The sequence below is a fragment of the Pongo abelii genome, chromosome 2 (genome assembly GCF_028885655.2).
Source record: "Pongo abelii isolate AG06213 chromosome 2, NHGRI_mPonAbe1-v2.0_pri, whole genome shotgun sequence".
Lineage (NCBI taxonomy): Eukaryota > Metazoa > Chordata > Mammalia > Primates > Hominidae > Pongo > Pongo abelii.
The window spans coordinates 26,257,533-26,275,391 of record NC_085928.1 but is presented as its reverse complement, the minus strand read 5'-3'; the positions used below and the strand labels follow the sequence as shown (position 1 = coordinate 26,275,391).

Genomic DNA, 17,859 nt, shown 5'->3' with positions numbered 1-17,859 from the left:
AAGCGTAACTTTACAGAAAGGAAACTTTACTTTTTTTATTTCTCTAAAAATGTTTTTTTATGGGACCAATCCTTCTTCAGCCATTTGCTATAGTTCAGTGCCTGTATCATAGAAGGGTCCACGTTGTAACAGAAGGCAAAAGCAGTCTTGAATAATCTGAACCCTTCAGCCAGATTGTGTAATGTCAGTTTGTTTTCTGGTACTGCTTCTTCTATATCTTCTTCATCATCTGACAGTGGTTTAGAAGCACTTTTCTCTATTAAGTTGTCCTCTGTTAATTCCTCTTGTGTGGTGTATTAGCTCTTGAATTTCTTCAAGACCCATATCTTGAAACCCTTCACCCACTGCCTTTTTTTTTTTTTCGCCACTTCCACAGTCTCTTTGGTGATTTTCTTGGCTGGCTGTGTTGTAAATTTTTTGAACTCATTTACAACATCTGGACACAGTTTTCTCCAGCAGATATGTATTATTCTGTGCTCCATGGCTTTCATGGCCTTTTCTATAACAATGATGGTGTTGTCAATAGGGTAATATTTCCAGGCTTTTATGCGTTTCTCTCTATCAGGGTTCTCTACCATAGCATTGACAGTGCTTTCCATAGGGTACCATAATGAGCCTGAAAGGTCGTTAGGACCCCCTGATCTAAAGGCAGAATTAGAGATGTGTTTGGGGGCAAGTAGACCACTTTGATGCCTTTGGTGTTGAACTCATGGAGTTCTGAGTGGCCAGAGGCATTGTCTAATGTCAAAAGAACTTTAAAAGGCAGTTTCTTACTGGCAAAGTACTTCCTGACTCCAGGGACAAAGCATCAGTGGAACCAGTCCAGGAAAAGAGCTCTCATTGTCCAAGCCTTCTTGTGGTACAACTAAAAGACTAGTATTTATGTTTTCCTTTGAAGGCTCAGGGTTAGCAGCTTTATAGAGGACAGTTGCGGTCATAACCATGACTGCGTATGCACAAAGTGGTAGAGTAAGTCTGTCCTTTGCTGCCTTAAATCCTGGTGCTCGCTTCTCTTCTTACTAGTAAATGTCCTTTGTGGCATTTTTTTTTTTTTTCAAGATTGGGCAAATTTTTTCTGCGTTAAAAACCTGTTCATCCAAGTGCTTGGGAATTGATTAAAAAATATATAAATAAATAAAAGCAATGAAACTACCCTGTTCAGGAAGATATCCTTTCTCCTCAGGGAATTTATATGGTGTCCGGGAACTTATCCGCTGCCTCTTGGTTAGCAGAAGTTGCTTCTCCTGTTATCTTGCTATTTTTTCTGCCAAATCTGTTTCTAAAATATCAAACCATCCTTTGCTGGCATTAAATTACCCAGCTTTAGATTCCTTACCTCCTTTTGCTTTAAGTTGTCATGTAATGATTTTGCCTTTTCTTGAATCTTATTAGAGTCTATAGGTGTGCCTTTTTTTATAGCAATCCTGTGCCCACTTAAAATGTGCATTTTCACTGTGAGACTCAAAGTTATTTCACAAAAAGTATAAAATTATCATACGTGCTGGCATAGCTGCAGTGACAACTTGACAATTTTCCTTTTCTTTTCTTATAGTGGTCCTTATGCTGGATTCATTTATTTTGAAATGGCAGGCAACTGTAGCTGCAGGCCTCAATCTCTGGTACATATCAGACAATTCAATTTTTTCTTGCAATGTCGTGACTTGTCTCTGCTTCCTGGGAGCACTTCCAGCATCACTAGTGGCATTTCGTATGGGTCCCATGGTGATGCAGCGTGTATAGTATTACATAAAATGTGTTAAAAATACTTGAGAACAATGAGATATAACTTATTACTGCAATATTAAATTTACAGGAGAGATGAACTGCTCATGCGGAGATGATTAGCATCACATGGCGTTTTCAGTGAATACCTGCAACACTTGAGTTCACTTCAGTAGCAACAGGGAGTGCCCACAAAATTATTACAGTAGTATAGTATGTACTACAGTTAATTTTATGCAACCATGATATAATATCATATTTTTATGTTTGTTTACATTTCTCTGTACTGAGAATGGCATCATGTATAGTCTGTGTTACTTTTCATAAGACATCTGTGTATATTTTATGGTTGTAAATGATGAAATAGACTAGTAGCCACAAATATTTAATGCTCATCACATACCTCACTTTTCTTTTTTTTTTTTTTCAGTATTTCTAGGCTACACAGTTAGTTTTTTCAAATTATTGCAAATCTCCAAAAAATTTTCCAGTATATTTATTGAAAAAAATTTTGCATGGGTAAATGTACCCATGTAGTTCAAGCCTGTGTTGTTCAAGAGTCAACTGTATAAGAAAACGGCACTCATTGTATTATATACAGAAATATACCTGTATGTGTATAATCCATGTGTGTGGGTGGGTGTCTGTAAAAGAGCTGCTCTGATTATATATATGTTTTTTAAAACTAACTTAACATTTTATGAATGTACTTTTTATGCTATAAAATGTACTTCAAAATATGATTTTCAATGATTGTATAATATTGTCTCATGATGTATTATAGCTTATCTAATTTTTTCCCTATTACTTGGCATTTATGGTATTTTCCCATTCTAATAAATAACACTGTAATGTCCTCAGGATCCATCTATTTCCTTGTTTTTTCAATTCCAAAATATTTAACTTGAGAGAATTGTCCAAGGCTTTCTGGAATTTCAGTATGGTAAGCCAACGAGAGGTGATGTTAGTTCAGAATAGAGGAGTCTCAGTTTCAGTCTTCTAAGCGAGCATGGTAAGATATTTCTCAAACCAGGCTGGTGTTGCTTTTGAAACCAGAATTGATAGCAGTAGACACCTGCTGAGAAGAGTATTTGTCTTGGAGGCAGAAAAGGCACTGTCCCGGAGGAAATGAAAGCCTTACCAAGAGCTAGATGGCAGGACTAGATCCCAGCTGGGAGCCAAATATAATGAAGAAACTTCATTTTTTTTTTGAGGTACATTTAAAACTTATGTTTGTATCTATGTATAAATTATGTTTGTATCTATCTGGGCAGGGCTTTGGGTTAGAGGAGAAGGAGCCCAAGGCACCTTTATGGGCAGTTGGGCGCCTGGCCCATCACCAGGATTTATGCAGCCAGACTGTTTCTTGGCCTCCTGGATAAAGAAGCAGCTCTTTACTAGGCTGCCTGAATTTGCTCACAAAGTGTGTGAAGCTGAGCAACAGGGTGAAGGTCCTTAATCCATGGCTGAGAGGGAGTGAGGGTGAGGAAGGCTTTGATTAAAATGGAAAGCTTATGTTCATTGAGTTTCTCACCTATAGGACAACAAGAGCTAGAGGGGTGGAAGATAAAAATACTAGACATAACCTCTTCCTTAAACTTGTGGCCTAGTTGCAGAGACAACCACATTATGAAACCATTACTAACCATATGTGATACGTTTACATATAGACCAGAGATGTCATAATTAGTGTCTGATGTGCCTAAGGGTTGGAGGACAGTTATAGTGGTTCATGAGTTCAATGACAATGTTTAAACTGTATTTTCCCTTTGCTGATACTCTAAGAAAATTTTTTTTATCGGGTGGAATTATAAGCCTTCCCATTTGCAGTAATAATTTGTAATTCAAAGACATTTTCATAGGCTAAAACTTTAGTTTTTTAAGTTAACATTGTTCAAACCAGGGTTCAAAACATATTTTCTTAAAAATTTTAATGGTAGAAGATAGAATCCTGATCTGTCCCTGAAAGAGTGACTAGGTCCTGATAGTTGTTTCTGCTAGAGGAGAGAATTTGCAAGGATGAGCATAGTGCATTTGGGGTACTAGAAAATTTAAAGGATGTAACAGTTTCAAGTTTTTAAATATACCATCCCGACCATGTGTCAGTAATTGGTGGAATACCCTTTTCTTTGTTATTACCTGCCTCTGATGCCTAAAGGAGCTTTAAGTCTTTTTGTTGAGAAGGTAACTCCCAGAGCCCTCGTTTAAAGAACCATCTTCTAACCCTCATTTTATTGATCAGTGTCTAATGTAAACTTTTCTTTCTCTGCCCAAATGTGAATTTTGTTTCCTCAGGACTTTATTTCTGAACAGTTAATGATTCTAGCAGAGACAGCTATAGGAAAGTCCATTGCATTATGCCTTTGGGCATTAGGTAGTCACTAGGGAAGCAGGTGTTCCTTAAAGGGCCAGAACATTAAGGAGAAATTGTCTTTTTTATATACCGGCCTAATCCTGCACCTTTACTTGGTTAGGGATTTGTTTCGCTCAAATGTCATTGCTGTCCTTTTATTTTTCTTTTGTACATAAATTATCTCAGATCAATGATCTTTATTCTCCTTTAATTTGCTGTATGGTTTTAACAGGTTTTTTAGTAAAACTGAGTTTGTGTTAGTTGCATTAGGTCAGACTGCAAGATTATTTGTTCAGATGTAGGCCTAACAAGGGGTTTTTCTTTTAAAATCTTTTTTAAGGCAAAATTTTCTCTTTTATTTCTTTACAGATTCCAGCAAGATTATGGAAGAGCATAGCTACATACAAAAGGAGCTAGATTTACAAAATGGTAGCTTAGAGGAAGACTCTGTGGTGCATTCTGTTGAGAACGATTCCCAAAACATGATGGAGAGCCTCAGCCCAAAGAAATACTCTTCCAGTCTGAGATTTAAAGCCAATGGAGACTATTCTGGCTCCTATTTAACCCTTTCACAACCTGTGCCTGCAAAGAGAAGCCCTTCTCCTTTGGGAACCAGTGTCAGAAGCAGCCCCTCCTTAGCCAAAATCCAGGGAAGCAAGCAGTTCTCTTATGATGGAACTGACAAAAATATTTCTATGAAACCTCCAACTCCTTTACTCAACACTACATCCTCCCTCAGTGGATATCCACTTGGAAGAGCAGACTTTGATCATTATACTGGCCGGGACAGTGAAAGGGCCTTGAGGCTCTCAGAGAAGCCTCCCTATTCCAAATATAGCTTAAGGAATAAATCGCATGACAATGTCTACTTTCTTGGAGGGCTGGAAGGTCGGAAGGCATCTGGCTCGCTCCTGGCCATGTGGAATGGAAGTTCCCTGAATGATGCTGGCCCGCCTCCTATCAGCAGATCGGGAGCTGCAAGCATGCCTTCAAGCCCAAAGCAAGCCAGGAAAATGAGCATTCAGGACAGCCTGACGCTTCAACCCAAGTTAACTAGACACAAGGAGCTTGCATCTGAAAACATCAATTTGAGAACTAGGAAGTACTCCAGCAGCAGCCTGAGTCACATGGGAGCTTACAGCCGATCACTTCCCAGGTTGTACAGAGCCACAGAGAACCAGCTGACACCTCTCAGCTTGCCTCCAAGAAACTCTCTGGGCAATTCCAAACGAACAAAACTTGGGGAAAAAGATCTACCTCATAGCATAATAGACAATGACAATTACCTTAATTTTTCTTCTTTGAGCTCAGGAGCTTTACCCTATAAAACCTCTGCTTCTGAAGGCAATCCTTATGTAAGTTCTACCCTCACTGTCCCTGCCAGTCCACGAGTGGCTCGGAAGATGCTTCTGGCCTCCACCTCCTCCTGTGCCTCTGATGACTTTGATCGGGCTTCATATGTGGGGACAAACCCGAGTCATTCACTTCTTGCTGGAGAGTCAGACAGAGTTTTTGCGACCAGGAGGAACTTCTCTTGTGGATCTGTGGAATTTGATGAGGCTGATTTGGAAAGCCTCAGACAGGCGTCAGGAACCCCCCAGCCTGTCCTTCGGGAACGGAAAAGCAGTATTAGCTCCATTTCAGGACGTGATGACCTGATGGATTATCACCGGCGGCAGAGGGAGGAAAGACTCAGGGAGCAGGAGATGGAGCGATTGGTAATCTTCATCTCAACAGTGATTGACCTCACTGTTTCATTAACCAGCATCTACAGGGCAGCCTTGGAGATGGACTCCAGGATATGTGGGAATATAGGATATTCATGTTCACCAGCCACAGCTGCTGTCTTTCTCTTCTCTCCTGCTATCCTTCTTCTTCCCATATCATTATTAATAGGCATGTTTGGCTATCTTGAAGGCCTCCAGGAATTAATGTTAATTTAGTTGCTCTGCGGACTTCTCACAAGTATAAATTCTTTAAAAACATAACAGAGGAGTTGCGAATTTTATGAAATTTCTGAGTCTTACAAACTTCTCTTTAAGACTGTGAGGAAATGCTGACTTGTATTATTTATATCATTAAATTTGCTTGTGTATGGTTATGAGAGAAGTAGTCAGTGAAATCATGACTCACCAAGAATTAGGTAGTGAATTTGTCTCTATAGCAAGTTGTCTGGAAAGTTGGAGTTGCCAATAGCTGGGCGTAGTGGCGGGTGCCTGTAATCCCAGCTACTTGGGAGGCTGAGGTAGGAGAATCGCTTGAACCCAGGAGGTGGAGGTTGCAGTGAGCTGAGATCGAACCACTGCACTCCAGCCCAGGTGACAGAGCAAGACTCCATCTCAAAAAAAAAAAAAAAAAAAAAAAAGAAAGTTGGAGTTGCCTCAGTGGTGCTCAGCTTTTCTCCACACTGTTCATACACAACCTTACTATCTTTAGGTCTGATTCTTAGCACGTACAGTGATTCCAAACTACACATACTCACAAGATCTATTGAGTTGTCTTTTTCCATTTAAAATGAATTTATACTTATTGTTGAAATATTGAAAATAAGAAGACAGGGGAAAACATCCCTTGAGAGTCTCACCAATGAATGAGAACAAACAACTACATTTTTCCATTCTCTTTTAAGCACAGGTTTTCCTCTTAGAATGAATACCTGTGAGAGATTACTTTGATTCGTTTTTGATTCATGATTTCCTTAACGAGAGAAGCTGCAGGATAGTAAAGCTGATTTACAACAACACAGTAGGATTATCAGAAGTATTTTAGTTGCTAAAATATTCTAGAATATGATTTTTGAATCACAAAACTGGTTAATACCCTATAGGACAATAAAATTGTAACCCAGGCTTGTCCAACCTGTGGCCTTTGGGCCGCACAAGGCCCACAATGGCTTTGAATGCCACCCAATACAAACTCAAAGTTTCTTAAAACATTATGAGATTTTTTTTGCCTTTTTTTAAAGCTCATCAGCTATCGTTAGTGTATTTTATGTGTGGCCCAAGACAATTCTTCTCCAGTGTGGCCCAAGATTGGACACCCCTGTTGTAACCTTTGGATTATAATGGACAGAAACCATTTGCATCCATCCAGAAGGAAATATGTTTGACATTTTAGAGCAGTAATGATTTGCATCACTCATAGTTTTTGATAAGCTGATGTCTGTTCTTACAGAGTTTTCAAATACCCTAACTGACAACAGTGAATGAAAACAAATGTGCATACCCTTAGAGAATTTAGATAGTCTTTGAGTGGGTCAGTTACACAGTACTCAGTGTGACATTCCTCTTTATTATCATAAATAATCTCTGCAGACTGTTGATGGTCACAGAATGGCATTGTGTTTGGGTTTGCTTCATTGACAGAAATTCAGAAGATGTTTAAATTAGCATACAAAAATCTTGTACATGGACAGCAAATATAATGCTATACCATGCAGAGCAACTATTATTTATAAAGCCAGAATATTAACTTCTATCCGACAACTTATCAAGAAATCTGGGAGAGCATTTTTAATGGCTTCCATTACTCCGGACATCTTCCTTAAATGCTTCTATTTGCTCTTCTATTCCAAGGATAGGCAACCAAATTCAAGAACTTCATCTCTGCTAGGTTTCATTTTCAGCATCTCTAAGTGTTGGTGAATTTCTCTTTCCTCCAGATTTTCCAAATCTGATATGGTTCTTGGCAATCCAGGAAGTGACCTTCTCTACTGCCTGTAAGGTTGGGCCCGTTAAGTCATAAACAGTTTTGACTTCTTGGGAGAGCTTTGTGGATATTGCTCTAAATATGAAGTTATATATTTTTTCTTTGATAGTGGGCTTATTGTATCTGTTGAAATGAGGCTTATTTTTAAATTTGACATTCTAGACTTGATCTTGGTTGCATGGTCTATTTGTTTGACTGCATTGTGGTAAAAGGGATGATGGATTCTTATCAAGCCTATGCAAATGATGATATTGCCATTAAAAAGTAAAGTGACTCAAATTACTTCCTGAATTCTGAGAGATCAGTGAGAACAATTTACCATTAAAATAATATTTCATTTAGTTTGCAAAATCAGAGTTAGCTGAATAGAGGATTAGAGATAGAGCAGTATGAATGCCAAAGGGTTTTTCCCCTGAAAAAATAGAACATTAAAAATAATACTAGTAATATTCCAAAACACATATCCACATTTAGAAATTCATTTTTTATTATCAATTCAATCACTTCTAAGTAATTAATTCTTATTCCTCTGTATCTTAGCCTCTTAATTTGGTTTCATGAAGTCATCTATTTAGAGACTAAAAAGTCCTGAAAATCTGATTTAGCTGTCTAGTAATGTCTCATTTTTGTCTATGCAATTCTTTGAAATATTAAGGGTTAAGAATACCTGGTAAAGTTCTGTCCACAAGGTTCTAAAACTGTCTTTTCTTCATTAACGAGATATTGTATTTTGTAGGCAAGCTCACGGGGAAAGTAGAGAACACTTGGTGAATGTAAGAGTTAAGTGGCTATGGTTATTTATGGTTAATTTAACAAACAATATCAGCATGAAGGAGAGTTAAAATCCTTTAAATCAGTTTTTTAAGAACATATTACAGAGAGTGAGGGCACTGACATATATTCAGAGCCTTTCTGTAAAGTACCCAATCTTTGAACATTACCTATAATATTAAAAATATTATTTTACCTGTACAAAATTATCTTAAGGAAGGGCGACTTTCTCATTTGATTTGAGAAATTTTTAGGGGCACAGTGAACAAACCTAATTATTTCTAGCCTCTTTCTTTTTGTAAAATTAAAGACAAATCTTTGTGATTGCCCAGAGATTCTCTGGGAAAACCTAAAAGTAGTTCAAGAATAGATATCTTGGAAATTTTATTTTTTTTCTGTATTTAGGGTCTGCCTGATCTTGAAGGCAAAATCAGATATTTTGTCACTTGAGTAATAAAGAATTGTGTATACCTGAGAGTAGTGAATGTTTGTGGTTTGGCTACTTAATAAAATGGCAATAGATTATTTTATGATGAGCAAGAAACCTCAAATCATTCAAAAATGAAGAAAACTCTTTGCAAGAATATATTCCAATCAGTGCAAAGCTCAGGAAGTTACACTTGTAAGATACTAATCTCTGTTCCGTGGGCAGATTGGTACTGCCTTTTACAAGCATAGGCTGATTTCTCCAAGATCAGTCTGTCATTTCAATAGAGATAACTGCATTTTAGTTCTACAAAGGTTTGTCACAGTTATAGTTCAGTTTAGGTGAGCACAAAGTTTATATTTCTTAATTTTATGGAAGTAATCTTAGCTTATGTTTTTAGCAAACTAATATAAGACAGTTTAAAAGTTCAGGTAAACTAATCTCTTCATCATAAAACATTCAAATTTTTTTAAAAAATGTGATTATACTGTACACTGATGAAACAAGGAAAAGATGTATAGCTGTTTTGTTGTTGTTTTTAAAATTATTTTTTTCTTAAAAGTTATATTTACCCATGACACAGCCCCAGGAGAGCCTGAGAACATGTGTCCCTATAGCTGTTTTTAAAACTAAATTATCAAATCAGGTCTTTTTTTTTTTTTTTTTTTAAGAGAGCACAGTTAGGCTGGGTGAGGTGGCTTACACTTGTAATCCCAGCACTTTGGGAGGCCAAGGTGGGAGGATCACTTGAGTCCAGGAATTTGAGACCAGCCCGGGCAACATGGCAAAACCCTGTCTCTACAAAAAATATAAAAATTAGCTGGGTGTGGTGGTGCACACCTGTAGTCCCAGCTACTTGGGAGGCTGAGGTGGGAGTGTTGATTGAGCTCAGGAGATTGAGGCTGCAGTGAGCCATGATCATGCCACTGAACTCCAGCCTGGGTGGCAGAGTGAGACCCATCATTAAAAAAAGCACATTCAAAGCATTAGAATTTCACAAAATTTATTTCAAGAAAGTACTTGAAATTCTGGGAATGTTAGATTTATCTAACTACTTGTTAATCTCTGTAAACCAATCAGAACAGTAGGCCTTCTCTAATTTATTATTATCCTCGGGAGATAGAAAAATATTTCACCTACACACAGTGTTCCCCACCCTGCCCCCAGGTAGAGAGACAGATGAGAGGTTTATGGCATAAGTCCTACAGCTCCAATTACAGATCAAAAGTGAACACTAGAACACAAAATCTCACCTTTCCAGATCTCAAAAGACTGATTGCTTTTCCATCAGGCACACAATATATTCCTGATCTGAGTACACAAATAGTAAAACAAACAAATTATAAACAACAACAACAACAAACAAATACTCTGTCACCTCTCACCTGACCAAGACTGGATTCCGATTCTACCTGACAACTCACCACGTGGTCAGATCGTGAAATCAGATTCCTAGTCATGGCTGCCACCAATGGAGATAACTGTCAGTTGTATGCAAACCAGAACCCCAGTGAAACTTGGCCAAGGATTACAAACAAAAACTAAGACAGACTCAGTAAAACAAAAACTAAAGAGATTAGCGAGTCAGTGAAGGTGATGTTCTACTGCCATTTGTGATTTACCTCAGAAGCCAAGAAAAGATGTGTCTGGGCATCCAGCCCATGAGATACACTTCATGGGCAGTGCAATTTAATTGACTGGATAGAGTGAGTCACTTGCACATTTTATTAGGACCTCCAAATTGTCAAAGCATAATTTTCAAAAAGTAAACGCAACTCTTATATAAATGAAGAATGAAAAGATGCCAAAGATTTCTTCAACTCATGAATGAGGAAACCAGGTGGGGTAAAGCTGGTTCACTAAGCATAATGTCTGTAATATTTTTAGGTCAGCTGTGATTATACTAGTGTTCCACCTGGATTTTTTTTTATGTGTTCAATCTTTATTTGAAAACTCAAGGTAGTTTTACTGAGTACTAAAGATCAAACTGTAATTATGTATCTCCAAGGGCCTATTAATGAGGTAAATAATCCACTTTGAGTCCGTATTAAATAACCTCCAGCTGCTGTGCTATTTGAGATGTTTAGTTTGTTCCTTTTTAAAAAAAATAATTTTTCTTTTTTGGTTTTGCTCTCAGCTGCCAATTCATGCTTTGGTCATTTTTACCAGCCTTTTCATTTTTTATGATCTTAGAAACCAGTTATCAAGCCTTGATTTGAAATGTTGTGAACTAAGAGTGACTAAGTACAAGTGAGGTCTCAAGGAGGTCCTGAGCACATGAAGTGTGTGCACTTCAGTTCATAGACCTTGTGACATCCATTTGGACTGGTTGGTGGTCATTTTAACTTCCTCACTCTGAGCTATGTTTCAAGTAGAGGACATTAATGGATAAGGTGTTGCTAGAGGACTGGGATGCTAATTCCTTGACAAATTAGATGTTCTAGAGCATGGGTCACCAACCCCCGGGCCATGGGCCACAGACCAGTAGTGTTTGTGGCCTGTTAGGAATGGGGCCGCACAGCAGGAGGTGAGCGGTGAGCCAGCAAAGGTTCATTCGTATTTCCAGCCACTCCCCATCACTCACATTACTGCCTGAGCTCCAACTCCTGTCAGATCAGTGGTGGCATTCGATTTTCAAAAGAGCATGAACACTACTGTGAACTGCGCATGTGAGGGATCTGGGTTGCGCGCTCCTTATGAGATTCTAATGCCTGATGATCTGTCACTGTCTCCCATCACCCCCAGGTGGGGCCATCTAGTTGCAGGAAAACAAGCTCAGGGCTCCCACTGATTCTGCATTATGATGAGTTATATAATTATTTCATTACACATTACAGTGTAATAATAATAGAAATAAAGTGCCCAATAAATGTAATGTGCTTGAATCATCCCGAAACCATCCCTCCCCCATGTCCATGGAAAAACTGTCTTCCATGAGACCAATCCTGTTGCCAAAACAGCAGACTGCTGTTCTAGAGGTTAGAAAAGTCATTATAAAGTAGGGTATTCTTGTATTCATCCTATTTGACACCTGCCTTCCTCCAAGTAGTCCAGAGGTAGTGATGGCCGTCTAGAGCTTTTTATGGTCCAAGGCAGTGAAAGTCATTTTCAGAAGAAAAGGAGAAAATTAAAAAATGAAAGCAAACCCTGATGCTTTTAAGAGTATTCATCTGGTTACGTTGCCAAAAGCATCTGTGTTCTTTTGTGGAGAACCGGTGGATTCCCACGAATTGCATTGTAGCCATCCAATATTTTCTTTCTGGCTGGTGATGGTCGTCTGTAGTGCCTTGGTAAATAGCATTGTTGCCATTTAGAACTATGCAGGGCCACATTGATACTTATTTCTCAAACATGTTGTAATGTGATACCAGCTGTCATGAAGCATCATGGAGTAAGGTTTTCTGATTTTTTACACACATATGAAATTTTTACATTACATATAGATTCCTTGAAAATAAGGTTGGCTTTCTTTTAAGACACATATTAATGTTTCTGTGGTAGTTATGTGAATATCACATATCTATTCAATAGTTATGTGAAATATCTGGGTCAGCAATTCCTACCATTGAAGGTGTTTTGTCCTTATAGCTCCCATGAAAGCACTTTATAACTATATAATTTTAATCAGTAAGAGGCTATCTTGCTCACCACTATCGATGCACCTCCTAGCCAGATGACTAGCGTATAGGAAGCATTCTTTACATGTTTTTAAAGAGTAATTGAATGTTTTTGATACTCATTCTTGACATTTATTCTGGGTTTCCTTAATCTGTGACTGTAGTTTTCATCCCTGGTTCCCAGATGATAAGCATTTAGTTCTAGGTAATAGTGAAGCTCTATACAAAAAATGAAGAGATCTCAGTATAAATGCATTATTTTTTACTTCCAGAAAGGGGAAATTCTTTTCCAACTTTCAATTAAAAATAAAAAGATGAAAGAGTTATTTTTCTTTACTTTGAAAATTTTCTAGCATTCTTTGTAAGAATTGGTGCTCTCCAAGGTCGTACAAAAACCAAGGCTACAGGTCCGAGAGTCTTGCTTGTGTACCATTGAGCAGATCATAGATCTAATGTTTCTAAAATTAAGTAAAAGACTAGTTGAGCATATTTGTTTAAGGATTTTTGGTATTTTATAAAATAAATTTATATGTTCTCTAATCTCTGAAACGTGGTCAGATGCAGATGCTATTTTAAAGACCAGAAAATAAACAGGTTGGTATTATTTAATGTTGTAATTAGGAAAAATTGTTTAGGAACCCAAGACTAGTGAGCGTTGTCAGGTCAAAGTGACTCCACATGTAGATTTTGCTTCTCTATTTGCTTCTTGCTGTCTCTATTTCCTGGTGAGTCCTGACCCCTCCAAAATAAGTTGGGCATTCAGGCCTTTTTGGCTATGTTGAGCCATATTATAAGTTTGACAATATTTTTTGTTTGAATAGCAGAATGGACAATGTTAAGAGCATGCTTATTGTTGCTTAGTCATAGTATTCATCTTTGTTTTTTTTTTTAGAAGAATGTCTTTGAAATGTGAAGGCAAGCTTAAGTATTGAAAACTATTTTGTCCTCCAGTCTTACTTGAATCTCCTTCCTGATGTGGCCCTTCCGTTTGCTACATCCTGAGTATAATTTTAATTTATAAAAAAAATGGCTGCACTAGCTGGAAGAAGCCAGCTAAATTGCAAATGGGGTGAGAAGTTTGTTTACCAACCCAATAAACTTAGCGGCTCAAGACTTTTGAAAGGATCTTGAGAAACAACGGCTCTCTTCCTATACTCTGAGCTAAAATGGCCATTTGCAGGTACATAAGTTGATTTAATCTTCAGATTCAGCCTAAGCCTTAAGCTGAATTTTTGCTGTGGAGCCTTTTCTTAATTTCTCTAATGTTTAAAATAGCCAGTCAATTCTCTGCCTTTTTTTTTTTAACTTTCCTACCTTGTTTGGAGGGTTTATCAGATTTAGCTCAGAAATATGATGTGAGCCATGAATGTCATTTTAAATTTTTTTATGTTAAGATAAGCAAAAAAAAAAAAAAATCCAGGTGAAATTAGGTATAATATATTTGACAGCACAGGAGTAGATTGACGATGCTACCCACTCCCTAAATAAGCAATCTATTCTCTAAGTAAACAGCACTATTTCTAAATAAAGTAAGTACATTTTTGTCACTGGGTAATATAAAGAAAAATGTTATCTGTCATCAGATCACCTTGGGTCATTAGAGAATAAAGCAAGGACTTTCTCTCTACAAATTGCTCTTTGTGTGTGTGTGTGTGTATGTATGTATGTGTGTGTGTGTGTGTCTCTGTGTGTATATGTTGATTAAATATTAAAGGAATTAATCATTAGCAGCTTTGGGCTGCCAATTGTCCTCCATTAACTGAGAGTAAAAAAAAAAAAAACAGTTGTCATACCTTTTTTCTTTCTTCTTCACTTGGAGAGACGGGCAGAAAAGCAGTGAGAAGGAAAAATTAGCATTTGGCAATAATCTAATGACTTCATATTGGGGAAACAGAGCTGAAGTCTTCATGAAATTCTATATTGCAGTATATTCTTGAGAGCAAACCCTCTGTTCTTATAATAGCAGTACAAGCTATTGCCTCTTGATGGTGCCATGCATTAAAAAATTGTTCTTAGAATTTGAGAGATGTATGTTCTGACTCTTCACATAGTTCAGCTTTCTCAGGCTAAATGCTGAAATATAGAAAGCAACTTGTACTAAAAAGAGGTCCTGTATGCCCGTGTCAGTTATAGAAGAAGTCTCATTCTTTTTTAAAATCATAAATAAATATATGAACACTTGTTTCTAAATAAGAAATAAAGGTCATAAATAAAATTTGTAGAAAAAAATACAAACTAAATGAAAACTGAAAATATATCAAGACCAACAAATATATAGGAGTGGAGGCCAGGCGTGGTGGCTCACGCCTGTAATCCCAGCACTCTGGGAGGCCAAGGCAGGTGGATCACCTGCGGTCAGGAGTTCGAGACCACCCTGACCAACATGGTGAAACCTCGTCTCTACTAAAAAAATACAAAATTAGCCGGGCGTGGTGGCACATGCCTGTAATCCCAGCTACTTCGGAGGCTGAAGCAGGAAAATCGCTTGAACCCATGAGGTGAAGGTTGCAGTGAGCCGAGATCGAGCCATTGCAGTCTGGCCTGGACAAAAGAGTGAAACTCAGTCAAAAAAAAAAAAAAAATCTATCTATCTATCTATCTATCTATCTATCTATCTATTTATCTATCTATCTATCTGGAGATACATGAAGTGAAGGAGGACTATTGATTGTTTCTGGTAAAAGTGGTCCCCATATTTGTTGTCAAATTACTTAGTATATCTATATTTATTTATTTATTTATTCTTTTTTTGAGGAGAGTCTTGCTATGTGTCCAGGCTGGAGTGCAGTGGCATGATCTCGGCTCAGCCTGCTGAGTAGCTGGGCTTACAGGTGCATGCCACAATGCCCGACTAGTTTTTGTATTTTTAGTAGACACAGGGTTTTGCCATGTTGGCCAGGTTGTTCTCAAACTCCTGGCCTCAAGTGATTTGCTCCCCTTAGCCTCTGAAAGTATTGGGATTACAGGCGTGAGCCACCATGTCTGGCCTAGTATATCTAAATTTAAAAGCTGACTATTTATTGAGCTACCATTTTAAAAATTTATCATCAGCTAATAGGTTTCGTGATTGTGCTGGCTAATTCTTTTTTTCCCCCCGAGACGGAGTCTCCCTCTGTTGCCCAGGCTAGAGTGCAGTGGCGTGATCTCAGCTCACTGCAACCTCCACCTCCTAAGGGTTCAAGCAATTCTCCTGCCTCAGCCTCCCAAGTAGCTGGGATTACAGGCGCCTGCTACCATACCTGGCTAATTTTTGTATTTTTAGTAGAGACAGGGTTTCGCCACGTATGTTGGCCAGGCTGGTCTGGAACTCCTGACCTCAGGCGATCTGCTTGCCTTGGCCACCCAAAGTGCTAGGATTACAGGTGTGAGCCACTGTGTCCAGGCTGCGCTGGCTAATTCTTATAATGTGAATTTCTCTTCTCCAGCTTGAGAAAAGATTATGGGAATATTTGCTGTAGAGAATATTCTTAAAGTTGGAAATAGATTTTTCAAAAAAAAAAAATCCAAAACAAGCATTACAAGGGTAACACATCCAGCACTTTTTCTTTTGTTTCAGCCATCTCAATGTGCCAGTTAAGAAGGTGCTTATTAGAAGTCACTTAAACAAAATAATCTCTTTATGTTGAATAATCGGAGATTCACAAGCAATCATAGGACATAATTCAAAGGGATCCTGTGTATCCTTTACCCAGCTTCCTCCAATGGTAACATCTTGCCAAACTATAGGACAATGTCAGAACTAGGATATTGACATTGATACAGTGAAGATACAGAACAGTTCTAACACCACAAGGGTCTCCCATGTTGGCCTTTTATAGCCGTACCAGCTTCCCTTCTCCTTAACCCCGATAACCACTGATTTCTTCTCCATTTCTATAATTTTGTCATTTCAAAATATAACCATATAGCATGTAACCTGTGGGTTTGGCTTTTTTCACTCAGTAGAGTTCTGTGGAAATTGGGCAGGTTGTTGCAGTCACTGGTTCATCAGGTTTAAGACTAGGATACATGAGGCAAAGGGAAATCCCAGAGACACACCTCTGTGTGTTTCGTTGGGTCCCCAGTCTGCCTTTTTCCACCTTTCAGAGTCTTCTGTTTTTTTCTCCATATAATGTACAGGATTCTGAGTTATACTTAGTGGGAGAAACAGGGTAAAGTATGTCTAATTCATCTTCCCTGAAGCTGAAGTCAGTGAGATTAGTTTCCTGAAGTTGCAAATAGCCAAAAGCTTTGCTCTGGCGAAGTCTAATGACTGCAGGTTGAAAAATTTTGGTTTGGATAAATTGGTATTTCTTATTCAAAATTGCTAAGACCATATCCCAGCTCTGGGGTTGTAATTTGGATTTTGAGAAAAGACAGAATTTTAGGAAAATGCTGAGTAGAATTAAGAGGAACAAATTTCTCATATGGTGATTATTCTTTCATTCTGATTATAGAATAACAAAGCTGAAGCTATGAAAAGTCATCTTTTCCATCAGATCACGAAGACCAAGGCCTAAATCATCTTAGGCAGAGATTTCAATTTACAAGTTGTCTTGGGAGAAAGGAAAATATTCAGGCATACCTCTGAGATATTGTGGGTTTGGTTCCAGACCACCGCAATAGGCAAACATCATAATAAAGCAAGTGACGCAAATTTTTTGGTTTCCCAGTGCATATTAATGTTTACACTATACTGTAATTTATTAAGTATGCAACAGCATTATGTATAAAAATGTACATACCTTAATTTAAAAATACTTTATTGCTTAAAAAAATACTAACAATTATATGAGCCTTCAGTGAGTTGTAATCTTTTTGCTAGTGGAGGGTTTTGTCTTGATGTTGATGGCTGCTGACTGAACAAGCTGGTGGTTCTTGAAGGTTGGAGTGGCTGTGGCAATTTCTGTGTGTGTGTGTGTGTGTGTGTGTGTGTGTGTGTGTTTGTGTTTGAGTCTTGCTCTGTCTCGCAGGCTGGAGTGCAGTGGTGTGATCTTGGCTCACTGTTGCACCTCTGGCTCCCGACATCAAGTGATTCTCTTGCTTCAGCCTCCCAAGCAGCTGGGATTACAGGTACCAGCCACCACACCCAGCTAATTTTTTACATTTTTGGTAGAGACACAGTTTCACCATGTTAGCCAGGCTGGTCTCGAACTCCTGACCTCAAGTGACCCGCCCACCTCAGCCTCCCAAAGTGCTGGGATTACAGGTGCGAGCCACCACACCCAGCCGGCAATTTTTTAAAATAAGATAACAATGAAGTTTGTCACATCGATTCAACT

General features: G+C 38.2%; 1 protein-coding gene across 15 annotated transcripts in view; it reads left to right on the top strand.

Annotated features, from left to right (window-relative positions):
• PHLDB2 (pleckstrin homology like domain family B member 2) overlaps nucleotides 1-17,859 on the top strand; it is a 234,604-nt gene that overhangs the window by 138,485 nt on the left and 78,260 nt on the right. For all 15 annotated transcript variants that reach the window (XM_063721783.1, XM_063721790.1, XM_063721789.1 and 12 more), the window contains one exon: nucleotides 4,445-5,793. In XM_063721783.1, coding sequence (XP_063577853.1) covers nucleotides 4,445-5,793 — 1,349 coding nt within the window. The remainder of the gene's footprint in view (nucleotides 1-4,444; nucleotides 5,794-17,859) is intronic.